We start from the raw sequence: 21,552 nt of genomic DNA on the forward strand, positions 1-21,552 counted from the left end.
CCCACATTGTGCAGCAGATCTCTCCTGCCTCGCCTGCGGCTCCCCTCAACAGTGTATTTCTGTCGTCTGCCTGTTCTGTTCCCCACTCTGTCTGTGGTGAATCCTCTCATTCTCCTGTGCCTCTGGCCTGTACCCAGCTCTTGTATAAAAAATAAATAAATCTGGGGCCTCCCCTGGTGACGCAGTTATTGAGCGCTGGGCTGCGAGGCTGCCCGCAGCCTCTGAAGCGCCGGTTTGTTCCCCGGCCCCTGGCAAGGGTCCCACAAAAATAAATAAATAAATAAATCTTTAAAAAAGATATTAGTTAAACATTATAGTAATCTGTCGTGAGAGAAACATCTTCTGGTTTATGAAAAATTATTTAATCCATTGGCTACTATTATTGCTTTTCATGTCTCTTTTTTAGTTTACCTCATTGTACCTAGTTCCTCCATATTCCATTGTTTGTCTGTATTAAATAGGTAGAATCTATCCTTAGGGATCTATCAGTTGAGAGACCCAAAACTACAATATTTTCCATGGACTGCATTACATGAAATAGCTGTATAGGGCCTCCCCGGTGGCGCAGCGGTTGAGCGCTGGGTTGCGAGGCTGCCCGCGGCCTCTGCGGTGCCGGTTCCATCCCCGGCTGCTCCCCGGCCACCGGAGGAGGGTCCCACATGGTGCGCAGACCTCTCCTGCAGCGCCCGCTGCTCCCCTCAGCAGTGTACTTCGGTCCTTCTGCCTGCTCTGCTCCCTGCTCTGGCTCTGGTGAATTCTCTCACCCTCCCACACTTCTGACTGTACCCAGTGCATGTATAAACAAAACAAACGAATAAATAAATAAATAAATAAATAAATAAACATGCCTCTATTAAAAAAAGAAAAAAAAAAGAAATAGCTGTATATCTTCTGTGTGTTCAGTAGTTCACATTCAAATCAAGGAAGGTTTTTTTCCTTATGTAGTTAATATTAACTTTCAGTGGTAACTACCCTGCCCTAAATTCCCATATGTTTTTTATAACAATAAATTGCACAGTTTTCTTAAGTTGTATCTAGAAAGGCTTATCTGAGCAGTTTGTTTAGCTATACTATACCATTGGGTACGATTGTGGCTTTTAATTTCCAAATCTGAATTTTAGCATTGGGATGTTCTAAATGTCTGGAAAAATTGTGAATTCAATTCCCAGTGTATAAATTGGTATAAATTCAAAGTCAGATTTAATAAAATTAGCCTATTAAAGTTGTATTTTCACTTGCTGACTAGATAATAAAGCGAAGAGTAACATCATGATTGTAGAAGTTTGTCTTATTGTTGGTTGGAGTTCATGAAACCTGTGATTTTATAACAAAACTCCCCTCAGAATTTTGGACAGTGGTCCGATTTGTAATCTTTACCCTTTTATATATGGCCATCCATTCCCCTTTGTAGAGAGTTTCTTTATCTATTATTCTGACATTGTGACTAGGTTAGGATACCTGACCACTAACCTCAATTTTCAGATTTCTGCTTTTCAGCAAAAATTGTCTGAGTAGGCTATTGCTCTGATTGTTTTTAAATCTCATTGAGATAGACTTCAGGTAGTTAATGTAAATGGTCATAGCTTTGACTTAAATTTCCTATAAGAGCTGTTGGCCTTGACAGCTGAGATCAGCTGGATGATCCCCTAATGGCAAGTAGATTTGACTTTTGTAGATTGGGAGGCAGAACTGTTTGAAACTGGTCTGTTTCTGGACACAGTAAATGTTTCTGTAAATGTTACTGTTTCTGGACACAGTAAATGCACACTTAAAAATGTTGACCACCTTATAAAAAGAGTCTTGCTCTCTAGAGTTCCCTCCCCTTTTTTAGTTTGAATCAGTTCAAGTTTTTAACTCTATGGAAGTTGGTGTTTGTTTGTTTGTTTTTATTTTTTATTTTTTTTTTTTTTGTGGGACCCTCTCCGGCTGCCGGGGGAATGAACCGGCGCTGCAGGGGCTGCAGGCAGCCTCACAGCCCAGTGCTCAACCGCTGCACCACCAGGGGAGGCCCTTTTTTTAACTACAGTGTTTGGTAATTTGAGGTGGAGGAAACTAATATGAACTTCACATTTTTATTTCAATGTAAATTCTGAAAGCCTTTGATTTTTTGGAGTCAAGGTTTTTAAGGGTTATCATGAGCAGGTTGTGACTGGAGGGGAAGAGTCTAATGGTTTTGAGTGACAGCCCTTGCCCTCTGCCCCTAGCTGAGAACTCAAAGCATTGTTGAATAGCACTAAAATGAGCTCAAAGACTCTAGCCAGATGGTCAACATAGGACTTTTAAAGTGAGGGAGATAGTAAAAGAGTAACCTCAGAGAAACACTCTTCTGTTAAAGAACTGAGAAAATGAAATCAGTAAAGCTCAGTGTAAATTATACCACCTTCTGTGAGAACAAATGCTGCTAAATGTAACAAAAGAAAATGATAGTGGAGGAAATCAGAGTTCAAGAACAAATTTTTAAGTGTAGTTTTCGATTTTCTAGTACTTAATACTCTCTGACTTTCCTCTTAGATCCTTTTCCTCCCCCTCTCCAAAGTCTGTTTGAAAGGGATTTTGATGGGTAATGGAAAAAAAGGGCAACTTTAGAGAGAGTATAAATGAGGGCATAAGATGCCCTTTGTTTAGGAATTATCTCAGACAGCTTTTGAAAACATGCCTTTTAAAATCTTTATTAAGGAAATATTCAAAAATCTAATTTTTAAACCTTTGAGTTTAGTATGCTTTCAGTAAAAATATGGTATAGGTATAAAAATAACCCCCCCCTTTTGTTTTCCTTCCCTGGTTTTTGCTTATAAGATTTACAGGTATTTAAAATAAACCCATGAAAAACAGAAATACTGTCCTGGGATTGGCTAAATAGAGCAGTTACCTTCAGGCTCCAAAATCCAATTGAGATTGACTTTTGGAAATAAATTTGGCTAAGATTTCTTCCTCATTCTGTTTTTATAAAGGTGTACCTGAAATGATACTGACCTATGCCAAAAATCCCAGGGATCCTATTCAGTGATGTACTTGTAATGGTCATAAAAGAATTAAAACAACACAGATGTGGACTGATATGAAAAAGTAGGCAGAACACGAAATTCTCATTGTGTGGTTTTAATGTGGCAGATCCTTTAAAATACTTTGGTGTATCATAATAATTGAAGGATTTAAGAACATTAAGTTAAAATACCTAGAAAACAAAAGCTTATAGTAGAATAACAAGAATGAACTATGTTTTGTTTTTTAAATTGGAATTAATACAGGTTGCCATGGTGGCAATAAGTTAAAATATTTAACAGTAACTGTTTTGTATGGTCCTAGACATCAAAAACAGCAGTGTAAACAAGCAGGTCTCCTTAAAGAATCATACTCATGCACATTTTTAGGAAAAATAATTGCTAGAAGGGAAATGCATTTTCTTCAATGCTAAGCAAAGAAATTTTAATTGACTTCATTTTGGCATTGAGAATCTACAACTTAGTATTATTAACTCAAATTTTAAAATATTTGCTCATTGCTCTGGATTATGACTATTCAAGAAATACTGTTTTCAAACATTAATTAATCATTTTAAATAAACTTTTTTTTACACATTTTTGGCATCAGTGAGTATGACTATTTATTACATTTTCCCTATAAAAAAGTTGAACTGTTTTATATACTCTTTGTGGAAACAGTGCAGTCATAAATTAAAAGATGCAACTGTTTTGGATATTTTACTGGTGGTCTTGTGTTTTCTTGCCAGCAGTGCAGCTGTTTCAGTTTTCTCAGGATAACATATAAAAACTGTATGTGCACTGCAAGTTTATGCTTGAATTGCCAGGCCAGAGATGGTATGACTCAACTTTCCCAGAAGCAAGTTGTACCAAAATGTGATGAATCAAAACAACTAGTTGCACAGTGGTTTGTATTATGGCTATGAAGACCAATTCTTATTTATGATAGTTGGCTGCTTCTTAAGGTTGACAGAGTTCTACTGTGGTACTTGAATTTTGCCATGAGTGAGCCGCCATTGGACCTAAGCCTATGGTTTTCTTTTCAGGGTCTGATGAAAGGAAAAAAAAGTTACACTAAGATTTGGATAAAAATTATCTGGACACTTGTGCTAGGAATGAAACATTTTATTTCCAAGATATCTTTAAAAATATTACTTATTATTTTTGTGATAGTCATTGAGCTCCCAGTGAAAAAAATCAATTTTATTGCTCCCAGATGATTATTTGATTATCTGAGGTGATTTAACATCTCATTTCTTATACATCACATCTTAACAGTTGATACTTTATTGTGTCCTTGGAGGTAATAAGCAGATGGATTTATGGCCATGTGGTAGGTTTAGTAAACCCTTATTTTCAGATTCTTTGGGATCTAAGGTTTTATCAAGAGTTTAACAGTGACTGTTTAATAACAGGGGTGTCCAAAGTCAAATGCATCTCACCAGTGTATGTAACTTGGGATATAGGGAGAGAGTATATTAGAACTTTTATTAAAATATTTTTAATTGCATCCCTTAAGCATTTGTTTGTGTGTGTATATATACATATATATAATAACATGCTTATCATATTGCTATATATAATTATATATAATCTAATAGTATATTACATGCTAATACTATGTGGATATAATTTATTAACAGGTATACAGGTTTTGGAGTTGTATGCTCAAATATTTTTCACTGCTATAAATATACTATCAAAAATGTTTGGAGATCATTGCTCAGTAAATACCAATTTCCCTTCTTCCATTCTCCCCTCTCACCCTTGGCAGAGAAGCAAAGAATTGAGTTAACACCTTGATTTGTGGCAATGTGAATAAATTATAGTCTAATCCAGGAGCTGTGTCTTACTTTGACCATTTTTTCTATTTGGCATCATATATTGCCATATATTTTTTAATCACACAAGCTTATTAAACATGGATACAAATGAAAAACAGACTTGTTATTATGTTAGAAATAATAAGTTGCTCATGCATCAAGACTTTGACATACAGGAAGTTTGAATGAATGAGTAGAAAAGTTTCCAAGTTATTAAAATGTTCTTGTACCTGATTTATTCATTTGCTATACCCGTAATTCTAAGGCGGGTGAAGCTCCTTTACTTCCTGAGGCCTGAAGAAACAATGTGGTTTCTTAAACTAGGCATTAAAGCAAAGCTGGAAATATTTGCTTTTCAGCAGTACTGGTTGTCATGCTAACAAGCTGCCCCTTTCTGGCTTGAATTGGCCTATTTTTCAGACCTGTTTGTCTACTTTTGTCAAGGTAGAAAGTTTTAATTGCTAAGTAATTGTGTGATTGAAGAAAAGTAGTATCTGTTACACTGTCTTTTTGAAATTGGTTCAATGTGTAAAAATATTAGTACTACAATAGTGTTAATATTGTATATTCATTTATTAAGAGCATGTCAGCCAGTTAAGTATCCAAACAATGGTCAGCAAAAAAAAAATTAGTTCTGAAAATTGGGAACAGTGACTATTTTAATAGCAAGCATTATTTTTGAAGCCTCATTCAGAGCTGCTTTTAGATCTAAATGTAATTTGCTTTATAATTTAATACTAGTTTAAGCATTCTACATACAGTTGCTATGTTTCCTTTTAAGAGGTAATAATCCATTTATAAAGTCTGGACATTTCAATCAGAATTCCTCTTTAAAATGTGAATCAGTTTTACTATTGCCTTTTAAAATGTTACCAATTTTATATGTGCTTTTTATATCAATGTTATACTTTCTGTTTTGTTTCAGGTATTTAAACCATGTCAGAGCTGCCTCTCCACAAGACCTTGCTGGAGGCTATACTTCTTCTCTTGCTTGTCACAGAGCGCTACAGGATGCATTCAGTGGACTTTTCTGGCAGCCCATGTAACCTTTATTTCTCCTTTATGAGCTTTGGACCTTGGAGCCGAACCAGGGAGTGAGCAAAAATAAAGTAGACTTGTAAAATTATAGCCATATGCGGCTGTTTAACAATAGCACTACCACTAGCAGCTATGTTAAAGTATTTATAAAGAGAAAATTTCGGAACTTAGCTGGGTAATATAGTGGATAAATATTTGTGGAAAAGATTTATTTTTATCTATATTTTTCTGAGAGGGACTGAAGTTGTAAGCCTCATTTGATGGTAGATATGAGTAATTCACCTATGTATATTTGAGGTTGACAGACTTGTTAAAAATCTCCTTAAAAATAAAGCTAGACTTCATATTAAGTTTTGTGGGGTTTTCTTATTACATTGCTTTACTTGAACATATTTCAAAATGCCATTTTGAAAATGACATTTACAGTTAATATCCGAGTCTATTATTTCTTCTCATAAAATGCTCCTCCTCCTGCCCCTCCCCCACCCTCACCATTACCCTCACCCCTGCAATGTTTTCTTAATACTGGTTCAGACAAGTGGATATATTTCCTTCTACCAGCAGGTTGTGACAAGCAAAACCTGACCTGTGATAATGTCACTCAATATTAAGGACTCAGTGCCTGTTCTGAGCAGTGGAAAGTGAGAAAAACTTTCAGCAAGGTATTATAGTTCCCAGCTGTGAGCCACACTTAGGATAAACCAGAGCAGAGTATTAACCTGCTTTAATGGAAATTCAAAGAAGTAAGTTAATAGAATTTATTATGTAAATGGCACTTTTCATAGAAATTTGAACTTATTTTATGATGATTTGGAGATTAGAATTGATACTTTCAAAATAAAATTTCCCTGTGTGTAAATTGCAGACTCTGATGGAGTTTTGTTAAAACTTCAAAGGCTTTTTAATATACCCATGATTTTGCATAGAGTTTGGATCTGGATAGGATGGATATTTGCAGCATCTCAGTCTTGTATGGATCAGTTACATAGACTGCTAGATATGGGACATAGCTTCTCAAGGAAATTAAGGGATTTCCTATCAGATCTCCATTACGATAATTGTTACTTTCATGTGTAGAAAGTCATGTGAAACAAGATTTGTAGTTACATTAAGCTGGAATATGCTTTGTAGGGTAAGTGATAGGCTTTTGTGCTGCTGGCCTTGAATGCAGAAGGTACTATCACCTGCAGCCTTGAAAATGCTGGTGGTACGTGGGAACATGGGCTCAGGGTATGCATGCCTGACTGTGGACACCTGGAATATTGTGTGATCACATGTAAGTGGGCACATCTGAGCAGAGACAGAGGCTATAAGGATAGTGTCACACAGAGGATGGTGTATGGTGGAGAATGGCTGCTGTGGAAAGTGACTACAGAGAAGAAGAGACCAGGAGATGATGCCAGAGAGAACCCAAAGAGAAAGCTAAAGATTCACTGTGGGTTAGAAGGCCTGCCAGCCTCCTGGCCCCCTGCCCTGCTGCCTGCCCTGTGCCTGGTGGCTCCACTTCATCTGTGTAACAACTCCATCTATTTTGACTAAGTAGATATTAATTTCAGAGTACATCTTCATCTTTCCAATACTAACCATACTTGATAATTGAGAAAATGAAGGCATTAAATAATTGAGTAGGCCAAGATCATATACACAGGTTAGTAAAAAACCAAAATTGGAATACTAAGTATAGTCAATCTGTACTATACAGGCTACATCCTATTTCTCATATCTCGTGTTTTAAGTACAATCTTTAAATCTGTTCAAAGCATAGTGAGAACATTGGATTTATGATAAAGCTTTGTGTGCTCAACTGCCAAAGTAAAGTAGCCAGTCTTTAAAACAGAAAGAATATTACTTTTTTCTTAGTACCTTGCATAATGTATTTAAATGGCTTTCATAAAATAAAAAGGCTTTCAAAACTTTTAACTTATCTTACTTTGTGGAAACTGCCTGTACCTGATCTGACAAATTCTCAAACCATAGTGCATTGTAAATATTTTGCCTTTCCTATTGCCATACTTTGTTCGAGACCTAATTTAGTAGTTATTAATTGACCCTATTAGATCGAAAGAAAACCTAATGATAATTCACTAAACAGAAATGTTGTAAATTAATTGGATTTCCCCTATCTTCCCAATGATTTTCTCTTTTTTTGGAGATAAAAGACTGTACAAGTATTCCATCAACGCCAATTAAAATTTTTAACAGTTTGCAACACTAGCACAAAAGAGCATTTACCTATGTGCCAAGCACTGTGCTTCACATTTTATGTATAAATAATCCTTACAATAATCCCACTATTATTTTCCCCCTCTTTAACTGGTGGAGAAGCTGAGGCATACAGAGGTCAAGCAACTTGTCAAAGGTGATTACCAATTTAAAAGCAGAGTTGGGATTTGAATCCAAGTGGCCACACTCCAGAGTCTATATGCTAAAGGCGAATGTCAAACTGTCAAATTTACAAACAATAACTGTGTAAAACCAAATTTGAGTATAGTCAAACTTAAGACTTCCAGCAAAATTTATAGATCAAGTGTTGCATTCTTTTAGATATTTAATGTTTAAGTGACATTAAGTAACCTTTTCTGGTACCCTTGAGAGAAGTTCTGAGAAATCCATTGCATGGCACATTATTTTACTATTAACTACATTCCCTTTTAAGCATTTATTAATAGTATTAAATATGTATTTACAGTGTAGTCAGAATGCATTAATATTGTGTATTCCCCAGTTTCATTCAATATTTGATCTAAACTTAGAGTCTACCTTTTAGGGTGTTGAGGTGATCAGATAATCACTTCCAAATCCAAGTATAGTGGGAAAAACTTGTCAAAAGCTAACAAAGTTAAAAAATTATATTACGAACTTTCCAGCTATCATTTTCTAATGAATTCATCCAGAATTCAGTCAAAAGGTATTACATCAAAAAAGCTTAGATTTAAATACTAATCCATTCTGAAAGAAAAGAGGGGAAGGGTTCATATATTAGCAGAAGCATTGAAATATTTTTATTAAAATTATGTATGATATATTTTATGTAATTAAGGGATGACTAAATAGACAAGAATGTTATCAATTTACATGTATGAAAAAGAACACTATTTGTACCTAAACTTAATAATCCTAACCTAGAACATCAATATATAGCACTCGGGGAAAAATTTGTTATTCTTACTTGCTAGTTCACCTTCACCTAGATCAGGAGAAAGCAAACTATGGACCCCTGACCAAACCCAGCTGCTGTCTGTTTTGTATGCTAATGAGCTAAAATTAGTTTCTGCAATTTAAGATTGAAAAAAGTCCAAAAAACAGTGTACTTTGTATCATGTGAACTGCATATAAAATTCAAATTTCATAAATATCCATAAGTAAAATTTTATTGAAACAGTATTTTTTGTATTATCTATGGCTGCTTTGGGGCTATTATAGCAGAGTTGAGAACAACAGCAACTTTATGGCTTGCAAAGCGTAATATAATATTATGCCCTTTTCAGAAAGTTTGCTGACCCCTACACAACATTCTACTCAGGAGGTAGAGAAAGAAAATTAGAAGTCTCAAAGTAGAAGCTCCTGACTGAATTATCCTCTAGACCTTGTAGAGGATGGGGTGGGGTGGAGTGGGTTTCAAAGCAACTTGACTTTGTGCCTTTAGATAAAAAATGGGGGCTCCAATTCATTTCTTCCCTTTACTTCTATTTATTGCTTTCATCTGTTTATATGACCTGCCGGGTTTTGATTAATTTAGATTACATGCATTCTTGAACTTTTTTCTGCAGAGACAAACATTGAATATTACTAAGATAAAATTGAGAACATTATATGGGTACTTAAATAATGATAAAGTAAATTGGCACTTTTTAAAATTAAACTTCAAAATAAAGTTGAGTATATTTCTTTGTAATGCCTTTTTGGGGAATAACATCTTTTAATTGCGGAGTTACAAAATGAATTGTAAATAACCACTGTTAATGGTTATCTGTAATGAGATTTTACGCGTATCTTTTTTAACATTTATTTATTTATGCATAGAACTGGGGTGTAGGCCAGAGGTGCAGGGGTTAAGAGGCTTCACCAGCCACAGAGTGGGGAGCAGAACAAGCGGATCTACTGAAATACACTGCTGATGGGAGCAGTGGGCGAGACAGGAGAGGTCTGCTGCACCATGTGGGTTAGCTGCATGACCAGGGATAGAACTCATGCTGCAATGGCTGCTGATAGCTTGATAGATAGTGCTGAGACTTTAACCCCTGTGCCACCAGAAAAACTCCTACCCATATCACCTTTAAAAATGTCTTTTCATACAAATACTGTCTGACACTGGTAACAATCCAGGAACATTTTTTTAACTATACATATTCATCACTTGGAAGGGGATTTGTAAAATTCTAGTAATTTTTTTTTAAAAGATTTATTTATTTATACGAGCACTGGGTACATTTTCCTGGTCCCTTATTTAAGTTTTCTAGATTCCTGCTATGAGTGAGACAATCCGGTATTTTTTCCAGCTCCATCCATGTTGCTGCAAATTGCATGTGTTTATCTTTTTTGAATGCCGAGTAGTATTCCATGGTGTATATGTACCCATCTTCTTGATCCAGTCATCTATTTTTGGGCATCTGGGCTGTTTCCAAAGCTTAGCTATTGTAAACAGTGCTGCTATAAACATAGTGGTGCAGGTGCTCTTTGGAATTGATGTTTCTGTGTCCTTTGGGTAAATACCTAGGAGTGGAATTGCTGGATCATATGGAAACTCTATGTTTAGTAGGTCCAGAAATCTCCACACAGCTCTCCATAGTGGTTGGACCAGTTTGCACTCCTACCAACAGTGCAGAAGAGTTCCTTTTTCTCCACACCTTCGCCAACATTTGTTGTTGCTAGTTTTTTAATATGTGCCATTCTCACTGGTCTAAGATGGTATCTCATGGTAGTTTTGATTTGCATTTCACTGATTACAAGTGATGTTGAACATTTTTTCATATGCCTGTTGGCCATTTGCATTTCCTCTTCAGAGAAGTTTCTTTTTAGCAATTCTGCCCATTTTTTCACTGGATTATTTTCTTTGTTGTTGTTGAGTCTCATCAGCTCTTTGCAGATTTTTGTGATCAGTCCTTCATCATTAGGAAAAATGATGCGCAAAAATGTTCTCCCAGTTGGTGGGGTTTCTCTTTGTTTTTGTTATTGTCTCTTTTGCTGTGCAGAAGCTCTTTAATTTGATGTAGTCCCAGCTGTTTATCTTTGCCTTCACTATCATTGCTTTGGGTGACGTGTCTGTAAAGATGTCTTTGATGTGAATATCACGTAGTGTTTTGCCTATATTTCCTTCTATGTATTTTATGGTTTCAGGTCTTATGTCTAGTATAGAACAAGAGGTTTTTTTTTTTTTTTTTTGGCTGATACATTTTTTTATTTAAATATTTTATTTAATTCTTATATCTTTTTTCATCTTTGCTCAATGTATGCGTTTTCATTTTGGTTATATTCCCCATACAATTGCACACCCCCCCTTATTTTGACTCTAGTCCCCTCCAACCCCCCCGCGGTGTGTCTCTGGTTTATAGTTGCTTGTTAATTTGTCTGACCAAGTCTTTGTATTTCACACTTTCACACTTAACATAGCAAATTCTTCAGGTTGTAAAGAATTAGGTTTTCTCAACTTCTTTGAAAATATTCACCTGCAGTTGTTCATGTATTTTCAGTAACTCAAACTCAATATTGACACTTCAAATGAACAAGAAGTAGGCAGTGTCAACAAGATCAACACAAGTTAAAGAACCACTTGAATTCATGTACCTTTTTAATTGACTTGATATTGTTCCCACTGTCATCAATCCTTTGAGAAACTGTTGTTGCCAAAAGATCAATAGTCTTAAGTTTAATTCCTCTGCATGTGTTTCTTCAGTGGCAGCCACACAATTTACCATCAGCAAGTGGCTTTCCTTGCTTGCTAACAAGAATCACTTAGAGAACTTTGGTTACAGCTTCATTTTCATTTTTTATTTTGTGAAGAATTCTGAGATATTTCTATTCTAAACCTAATCTTTCTGACAGTTGTGTGCCTGTTGGGAATACGGTGGTGTATCATTTGGTAATGTCAAAATATAGTTTTAGCTCAGTTCTATATGCTTTTATCATCTAATACAGTATCAAAATAATTCATACTACACTGTGCCATAAAGGCACAATATCAGAAGTCCACTTTTCTTGTTTTGACAGGATGGATATACACACTGGTAATAATCAAATCAGATGTTATAGCTTACTGTATGCAGCATCAAAATGCTATTGAGTTGTAACTGTTCTATTAATTTGCAATATGTTGAGCAGCAGTGTGAAAAGTGAATCATATACAGACTGATTACAACTACTCACTCCTGTTGTTAACCATGAAAATAGCTGGACAGTATGTAAACAAAAAAGCATGGTGTATTCCAGTAAAACTTTATTTATGGGCACCGAAATTCAAAATTCATATAATTTCTATGTCACAAAATGCTACTCTTGATTCTTTTTCAATCACTTAAAAATATGAGAACCATTCTTAGGTTACCTGCCATACAATAAAACAGGTAGGGGCCAGATTTGGCCTGCTGGACATAATCTGCCTATCTCTGATCTAAATAATCTCATTTTTTATTATTTATAATGGTGGTGTAGAGGTAGTTATATAAACCACAGCTACATTCTTCAATTAAGGGTAATAGCAAAATAATATTTTAGTTTTAAACGTCCCTACTTTAGTATGCAATTATTCTGCCTTCAAAAATTATTTTCCCAAATAGTAGACAGTATTTCTACTGTCTACTAAAATGTTTGATATAATTTATAAAATTATTTTAATATATTAGCATAATTCAGTTAATAATCCTCAAACTGTGAGAGAGCAAAGATGAAAAAAGGGGGTTTAATATTCAAGTAGCTAAATGCTAAAAGTATACAAAATTATACAAATTATATTTAACTATGTAAAAGTTTAGTGGGGAGATGAAGAAAAATTTCCAATTAAGCAGTTTGTGGTTTTTTTCCTTCTGAAAAGGGTTAATCCGTCCTCTGACGTTTAAGGGGTGGATCTTCAAGAGTCTCTGTAACAAATGCAGAAAACCTGTATTAGGTAAGACACTAACATTTGAAAATACTTTTTATTTATTTTATTTTAGGATTTATCATTTTTTAAACTTTTAGACAATATTTGCTTCCCCTCACCTCCTCAGATTGAATCCCCATAGAATTCCTTCCCCAAGGCACCCATGCACCATTACCACAGTCCCCTGTGCTCCTCCTCTCCCGCCCTCTCATCCTTGAAAATACTTTTAAAAAATAATATGGGGGGCCTCTCCAGTGGTGCAGTGGGTTGTGCGCAGCACTGAAGCTGTACGCAGCCTCTGCAGCTTGGGTTCTATTCCCAGCCAGCCAGGGAGATTCCTACATGGTGTGGCAGACTTCTGTTGCGTGCCTGCTTTTCCCCTCAGCAGTGTATTTCTGTCATCTGCCTGTCCTGCTCCCCGCTCTGTCTCTGGTGAATCCTCTCACCCTCCTGTGCCTCTGACCTGTACCCCAGTTCTTGTGTAAAAATTAATATTAAAAAATATGGGGATTTTAAAGATTTTTAGTATGTTTAACTTATACTTGAATTTATTATTTTAATGAAATAGTCTACTATACTGAACAGTGTATCATACTAGAATTGATAAAATTGGATCACAGATAAATGGCAGAGATCTTAAATTGAAATATCTAATGGGTTTAGTTACTCTAATCCAACTTTAATACAAAATATAAAATACCTATGTAGCCTGAAAAAAAAAATGTGTGAAAGATATCACAGTTTACATTTAATCTCCCAGTATCACTCACCTAGGCTTAAGGGCTGGTTCTTGTACAGAACAGCAACAGGAATCTGAAAGGTGATGCATACCATCTCCTTGTTAGGGGCCACGTTTCTTACTAGGTGAACTGAACTGCACGCCTCCAGTGAAATGCCCAATGCAGCTCCAGCTCGTTGCTGAACATCTTTAGCAGGATTAGCATCTTTGGAAAAGCTGTAACAGTGAACTATGGGAAGGAACTCATGGCTACATGGCTGCCCATCTAAAAGCAATTTGAAAGCAGTGAGAAACTCGATAGCCTTTGCTGGCAAGTTCATGACAATGTGCACAGAGTGTTTTCTTTCTTTTGACAGTGGCCCCAGCTGCTCCATTAACTCTTTTCTGACTGGTCCTTGCAGGAAGTCTTTCCCATCCAAGTTAAAGACCTTTACCTTTTGATCTACTTTATTTAATTTACAATTGTGCAGTAGCCATTTATGGGATTCAGGATTGAGATCATTGGCAAACACAGTACAGTTTTTCTTTGCTACTGGAATGGCAAACGGCCCAACCCCAGCAAAAACATCAAAGAGGACATCCCCAGGTTTGAGAAGTTCTGTGATACGGCTGTGTTCTGTAGAGAGACGAGGATTCCAGTAGACTTTTGAAAAATCAAATTCATAGGTGTAGTTGTTTTCTCGAACCTGAAAAAAAGTATTATGCTTTTTTGTTAATCTGATTAGTTTTAAATCTTAGCCATTGATATTGGATGGGTGTACCCACCCACCAACCCACATTTAAATTTACTACTATTAAAAGCAAATAACTAGGCATTTAAACATTTCAATTAGAATTCTGGTGTTTATATTATCGAGGCTAATTAATCTCTCACAGGAGATTTCTTCCTGAGAAAAGTCATTTCTTCGAGGCCAAAAGGCTCTCCTCACTCTAAAGGGCCATAAAGTGGTTTCCAAAGACATTAAGAATTTTTCAGATAGGTCAGTTGACAGGCTTAATTGGCCTATATGAAAAAAAATTTCTCTTATGTTATCTAATGGAGAGTGGAAAAAACTAATTTGAAACAACACACTATTCATAATTTTATGTGGTTATGAGTGCTAACCACGTGCTAAGGTGAGTGCTAAGTTGCAAACAACACTTCCACACAACAAATAAACCTCCTTCCTTATTCAGTGTTCAGTTTGTAAGAGAAGCATGATATATAGATGTGTTATGTGTCATTTAATTTTGAGGTATTTTACTATGTTTTTAGAGTTTCATGGATTTTGTAAATTTCACATCCACAAGTCAGAGCCGGTGTGTAGAACAAATCATTGCCCTATTTTCTCCTTTCTTCAACTTCAGTTTTCATGGATTAACTAAATATATAACAGTGAAGCTTAGTCCTGAACAAAATTAAGACTTTGAACCATATCTTTTGGGGTTATCTGTCTCCAAAAGAACATAAACATGACAGAAAATGGAAAACAAAACTAAAAGTTATAGAATCTGTCCTTAATATCATCTGCAGTCCCTTATTTTAACAGGTGAAGAATCAAAGGCTAGCGAATTCTAAGTTCTATAAATCTAATAGAGACACATCTTTTGTATTCTGCCTTTATGAACCTTAATTCCAAATCTATACATATTTTTCCCCTCTCAACCACATCAGATACTCTGGCCACATTATTAATGTTTCAGAGTTGAAAATGTTTCCAGATTGTGTCAACTAAAAGTCTTTCTAGGTATATATATCTTGGGATGCTTTTCCTGAAATCTACTTGCCTTTTTAAGCTTCTTAATGTGAAGCACTAAATCAGGGAAAAAAAACAATAACAAACCCCAGCTACATTCTAAGTATCCTGGCTTTACTCATGCTATCTTTTATATCTCAATTTCACTTCCTTAAATTACTTTTCTGCCAGATTCACTTTCAGGAATCTTTCTAATCACAACATGGGTACATATTGTACCTAAATGTTGCATGAGGGGCCTCCCCGGTGGCGCAGCGGTTGAGCGCTGGGTTGCGAAGCTGCCCGCAGCCTCTGCAGCGCCGGTTCGATTCCCGGCTGCTCCCCGGCCACCAGAGGAGGGTCCCACATGGTGCGCAGACCTCTCCTGCCGCCCGCTGCTCCCCTCAGCAGTGTACTTCGGTCCTTCTGCCTGCTCTGCTCCCTGCTCTGGCTCTGGTGAATTCTCTCACCCTCCCGCGCTTCTGACTGTACCCAGTGCATGTATAAACGAAACAAACGAACAAATAAATAAATAAATAAAAACATGCCTCTATAAAAAAAAAAAAAAAAAAAAAAAAGTTAAATGTTGCATGAGTTCCTAAAGTAAACTGAAGTGTGATTCTGTTTGGAACAGAGAAATTATACTCAGTCTTTACATTCATTTTATAATATAAATATTACTATAAAATACATCCAAAGGATAAACTTTAGTTGATTTACAAAACCAAGTGCAAGGCTTTTGTAAAATTACTGAAGTTTCTAAGAGCTTTAGGATGCTCTGTGAGAGGGCTGCTACCCGTTAATCCCAAAAGTCAATACCAAGTGAACAAAATGCATAATGTTCAGTCTGGTTATGCCTAAAGCATATGCCTTAGTGTTAGCTGAGATAAGCATTGTTATCAAGGGATTCACATTCAAATCTTCTATACAAGATCTCACAATTACGCACCAGCAATAGGCAGTGGAGTTTGGTATACAGAGAACCATGCATAAGGTGTAGAGTTAATAGCCTAGCTCCAAATACCTTGCTCATTCCTTGTTACTTCATAAAGAGAATATAGTAACATCATTAGTCCTTAGGTTCCTTAGGATTTGTTACATTTAAAACATTTAGTTCAGGGCTTAAGTAGTAGTGGTATTTCAGTATTTTGATACCATTAAACTATGGAGAAAAAGTATAATACTTACAATCATCACTTAAGTCTTATGTGGCCTTTCTATTTCAAATTTTTGCTAAATTATGCAGAGTGTTTAATTTGTTTCCTAGCTTGGGTACAAAATTTCACATAAGGTCCACATTTTGGCTTTAACCAAGTTTATTATATTCTGTATGCTTCAGTATTTTAGGAGTGTAAGATGAGAAAGTGGTTTAGATCAGGAATCTTGTTCCTACATGCTTTAAGTTTTGTTTGAACTAGATGTTTTATTTCTCTTATAAAAGAAATATGTGCTCCCTAGAAAAGCATATAGGTGATCATAAGGGCCACAATACTAAATAAAAAAATATGTCCACTGTTAATATTCTGATACATGTTCATATTTATAGAGATATTTAATTAAAATGGAACTATGTTACATATAATGTTACACAACTTGCTTGTCAATGGACAATTTATTTTAATAAACATGGAGCTAGTCTAATAATGGAGTATTTTATTTTACTATTATGTAAGAGTTGATCAATTCTCTATCAATGAATATTTAGGTTGTTTCCATTCCTTTATTTGTTTGCTTATTTACTATTATAAAAATGGTGATGATGAACATATACACACACACACACACACACAACCGATATACATAATTACAATTATATCCTCCAGATAACTTCCAATAAATGGAATGCTAGGTCAGAGGACACACCCATTCAAAACAGCAGTATGTTGATATTATGACACTTTTCCCAAATGTCTGTATCAAATTTGTACTCCCATCAAGAGTAGATGTAAATTCTCACATACTCATCAATACTATTATAAATATTTTTAATCCTTGTCATCCATTCTCATTCTAAACATTAATCTTGATATACATCGTACTAGGAGACAATAAAATACTTTATACCTTGGTCATCATGTTCTCCTCTCCAGAGAGTACTTCCATTTGGAAATTTCGGTATGTATTATCAATATTATTGATTTTATTTACTGCTGAGGTGATTCCTGGATTTTTGTCAATCACAACTTGGCCTAAAAGAGATAAGCATTTATAATAAATACAAGCTATTGGTTCCAAAATAAAATGGATATGAATTTTCTATTGGTTTATGTTTAAAAAAAAACTTTATCTAGCATGTATAACATAGAAGCAAAAAACTTCAACAGATTACTCATGTTAATGTCTGATACCCTCCAATAGAAACACAGAAAAAACTGTAAGTACATTTTTAAAGAAAAATTTTTGATTTAGATATATCCAACTTTATTTTTATGTGTTTAATAAATCTTTTAAAATGTACCAATACAACAATAAGCAGCAAAACCAGACTATAGGAAATTGGCAAAGAATGGAAAGAAATATAAGTGCTGTGGTAATTAATGGTCTTAAAACATCAGCCTGTCCCCATTAGCCTCAAACCAAATGTTTGTGTACTGCATACTTAAAACACATGCCCACATGCCTCCATTTTGGAAATAAATGTCAGCAAAATGTTTTCAAATAAAATGAACATATTCTTGTGTCTTAATGTTCATTTACTTACAATCTCCTTCATGTCAAGTATTTGCCAGAGTAGGAAAAGCTACAAAAATAATAAAATACACAGACATGGTATATTGATGACTTATTATCAAAGTTGACTTTTTGTCAGCATTTTAACAATTTATAAGATTCTATATGTTATCTCATTGCATAAGGAAAGATAATGATATATAAGTCAGTAAAAAGTATTTGATAATACAAATGCTGAAATATAACCACATTTGTCCAATTCTCTGATAGTTAGCTGCTGATTTTGAATATGATAATATCAATAAATTCTAGTCAATCATTACTTTTATCTAGCTCTGCTTCAGCTATTACAACTCAATTTTTAAGGTACATAAGTTAGGTAAAAACAGATATTAAATTTTTGTATAAAAGACCTATTCTGAAGGCCTATAGTAAAAGCTTTAAAATTGTTACTGTATGAAAATATTTCACTTTAAATTTGAGTGCCCCTTTTGGACAGACAGGTTATAAAATGGGAATGCCAAAAAGCATTACTGTGTTAGGATATGCAGTGACTCACTGGACAGCCTAAATTTGACATTTGTACCCAGTGATAAAGATCTGCTTAAGTGTTTATTATGTTATCACCAGGTATTATCAACCCCTGTCATCAATATAAACAACAGAAATGCACAATAGCATATTTCTGAAATCCTAACCATGCAAAATACTATATGATAAAGCTGAAAATAATTACCAGAAGTTCTGACAATTACTCTACATTATGAAAAAAAAAATAATCAGGAGAATGCATGAACATTAAATATTTATGTAAGAACAAATGCAATAGTTCTTATAAAAAAGTTTTCTATTTTTTTAAATCCTGGGGCTAAAAGTAGTACATACACAAGCACTGGCTCTAAAAGGCTAGGAGAAGGAGCGCTAAAAAACAAAGGTGCCAGACATACAGAAGAGACTTACTTAACTGAATTAACAAAAGCATGATTAAACATTCTCACATTTTTTTATTACAAAATACTCAAATTTATAAAACCTGGCATTTGGATAGGCCAAAAGGCCTACAAAGTCCTGTGTACCTACATGACAACTCACCAAATTATTTTACCAAAGCTGATTATTGAAGTTTAATCTATACTTACAAGCTGCATACACAAAAACCTGAATTGGTATTTAGAGCATGTTATGACTTCAAGGGTATCCCAGAGTGGGCCTCAAGCGGGGTATGAAAGGGAAGATTTTAAAATGATAGTGTACTGCTTCTGTAATCTGGCATTTAAAAAATTGTTTAAAACTATGGGCCTCCCTGGTGGCGCAAGGGGTTAAGATGCGATCTATGGAGCTCTCTGTGGCCACTGCAGCATGAGTTTGATCCCTGGCCAGGGAGCTACCCACATGGCACAGCAGACCTCTCCTGACTCACCTGCTGCTCCCCTCAGCAGTCCCTTCAAACTGCCTGTTCTGTTCCCTACTCTGGTGAATCCTCTCACCCTCCACACTCTGGCCTGTTCTTGTATACATAAATAAATCTTAAAAAAAATTTTTTTTAAATTAAAATTAGAACTTGCTAATTGTTATACAGCACATTAATACTATTATGACACACCTACCAATTAAATTCTTGAAAGGTAGTTGGTGATCACGAAGGTTCAGGTGGGCAATGTGTCCAACTCTGCTAAATCCTGAAGTCACATCTTGACCTTCAGGAAGTACAGCTCTCAAGATTTCTTCTGACTTAAAGTTTTCATAAGTTAGTTCCAAATCATATTTGGATATCAGTGGATTGACATTAAGCTGCTTTAAAATATTGAGTTCTGCTTTCTCAAAGGAATTAACAGTAAACATTTTATGGGGATCCAACATAATTAGCCTACTTTCTTCATCTTCTGGATCTTCAATCACACGTTTTATGCCTGGGCGCTGCAGTGCTGTCCTTTTAAGGAATCGCATCAACTTATTGACTATTTCTTTTTTCACTCTCAGCACTGGGATGGTGATGGTCTTTTTGAAAGCTGTTCTATCAAGTTCTGTCATTCCTCGCACTTCAGAGGGTGGTGAAAACAACTCAGAGTCTCTCTGAGTTGTTTCTATTTCAGACATGGTTGAGAATCTTTTTCTTTGACCCAAAGAAAAAATACCAGGTGCTTTGCTAAGGTTTTTTATCAGTGATGACCAAGTTAGAGGAATCAACCATACTGACTCAATTATTCTACAGCTTTTCACTTTGAAAAGTCTTCTTGAGAATCCAAATGGTGTCCATAAGTTCCTAAAAAAAGTATTCATTTAAAAAAAAAACCGGTAAGGCTACAAATTCACTTACATATTCATAAATAGGTTTTGAGCATAAAAATCTAAATTCTGTTTAAATAAACTACTAAATGCTGATAATTAAAATTTTTAGTGATATAGGAGAAATATACTCTTTCAGGATAGGGATGGCTTTTATTAGTGGAAAGTAAATTTCCACCTTAAACCACTTGATGCTGGGTCGGGGTTTAATGATCCATCAGCTTTCCAATAGTCAATGAATCCTCTCCACCCTCAATTTTCTATACAATATATATGAAAGGCTGAAATTCGAGTGAAAGAACCATCTCTAAATGAAATGGTCATTATACTTACCATGTTATCAATGGAATATTTACTAGGCTATTCTTTTAAAGTGCTTATTGTGTCAGACGCTCTGCCAAATGCTTTAAAGACAATCATTAACCTCAGGAGTTGTGTACTATCACATTCTCATTTTGTTAAGTGAATAAATGAAAGCTCAGAAGTAAGTAGGTTGATTCACCGAAAAATCTCCTGGAAGCTAAGCGATTGAGCAAGGATTAAAACTCAGGAATGATGGACCTCAGTAATTGTGTTCTCAATACATATATTTCTGTATTTTTTACCTGGTTCCATGGTCTACTGTTAACTCGCCCTGCCTATAACTAGGTTTCAGCATTTTGAAGACTTTGCAAAGTCCCATAATCAGCAACAGTTACTCGCTTAGCGTTCTAAAATATCAAGAAATAATTTTAAGTGGAAAGGATCTTGGCCTGCAACCCTGTAAAGCAACTGAAATTCCACAGGGTTCAAAATACATATAGCAATTAACCGTGTGATCTGGGATAAATTACTTCATCTGAGTCTCGGTCTCCCACCCGCAAAATGTGGCTACAATGTCTACCTGAAAGTTTTCGAAGATTAAACAAATTCCTCACTGTCCAATACGCAGACCCTAGAGTCAGCACCCACGCCGGTGGGTGACGTTTCCGCGCTCAGGCAGCGCGTGTGGCAAAAGCCCGGGGTGGGCTGGGTGCTGCCACCGGACCCTCCCCGATCCCGACGACCTTGCTCAACGGCGCCAAAGTCACAATCCCAGTCCTCGGCGTCGCTCCGCAGCTGGCTCCAAGACCAGCACCTCACCTCATGCCCGGGTGCAGCTCGGAAATGGGCAGCCGGGCAGTGGGCTGGCCTCGATGACATCATTACTGGTCGCCGCAGAGGGCCGAGCGTCAGTAGGTCCCGT

The 21,552-nt window shown here is 35.7% G+C and overlaps 2 protein-coding genes across 3 annotated transcripts in view; one reads left to right on the top strand and one right to left on the bottom strand.

The window, feature by feature from the left end:
• The window catches only part of MNAT1 (MNAT1 component of CDK activating kinase), a 148,474-nt gene extending 142,282 nt beyond the window's left edge, over positions 1-6,192 (top strand). For both annotated transcript variants that reach the window (XM_054690878.1, XM_037503468.2), the window contains exon 8: positions 5,730-6,192. In XM_054690878.1, the coding sequence (XP_054546853.1) occupies positions 5,730-5,850 (121 nt within the window). In that variant the 3' untranslated portion in view covers positions 5,851-6,192. The remainder of the gene's footprint in view (positions 1-5,729) is intronic.
• A 4,071-nt stretch (positions 6,193-10,263) lies between these two features.
• TRMT5 (tRNA methyltransferase 5) lies at positions 10,264-21,501 on the bottom strand. The gene is made up of 5 exons (XM_037503469.2): positions 21,450-21,501; positions 19,649-20,304; positions 17,436-17,560; positions 13,688-14,342; positions 10,264-12,915 (listed from the first exon to the last, which is right to left on the bottom strand). The coding sequence occupies exons 1-5, from the start codon at positions 21,452-21,454 to the stop codon at positions 12,872-12,874; spliced, it is 1,485 nt and encodes a 494-aa protein (XP_037359366.1). The 5' UTR covers positions 21,455-21,501; the 3' UTR covers positions 10,264-12,871.
• Positions 21,502-21,552: the final 51 nt, after the last annotated feature.

The sequence above is a fragment of the Talpa occidentalis genome, unplaced genomic scaffold (genome assembly GCF_014898055.3).
Source record: "Talpa occidentalis isolate TD23 unplaced genomic scaffold, MPIMG_talOcc4v2.1 talOcc4.11, whole genome shotgun sequence".
In the NCBI taxonomy this organism is placed as follows: Eukaryota; Metazoa; Chordata; class Mammalia; order Eulipotyphla; family Talpidae; genus Talpa; species Talpa occidentalis.

Excerpts from the sequence above, each read along its gene's own strand:
- TRMT5 (XM_037503469.2), bottom strand. Across the intron at positions 17,561-19,648 it reads ACCTTTCAAGAATTTAATTG|GCCAAGTTGTGATTGACAAA; the intron begins GTAGGTGTGTCA and ends TATCTCTTTTAG. Across the intron at positions 12,916-13,687 it reads GAACCAGCCCTTAAGCCTAG|AGACTCTTGAAGATCCACCC; the intron begins GTGAGTGATACT and ends CATTTGTTACAG.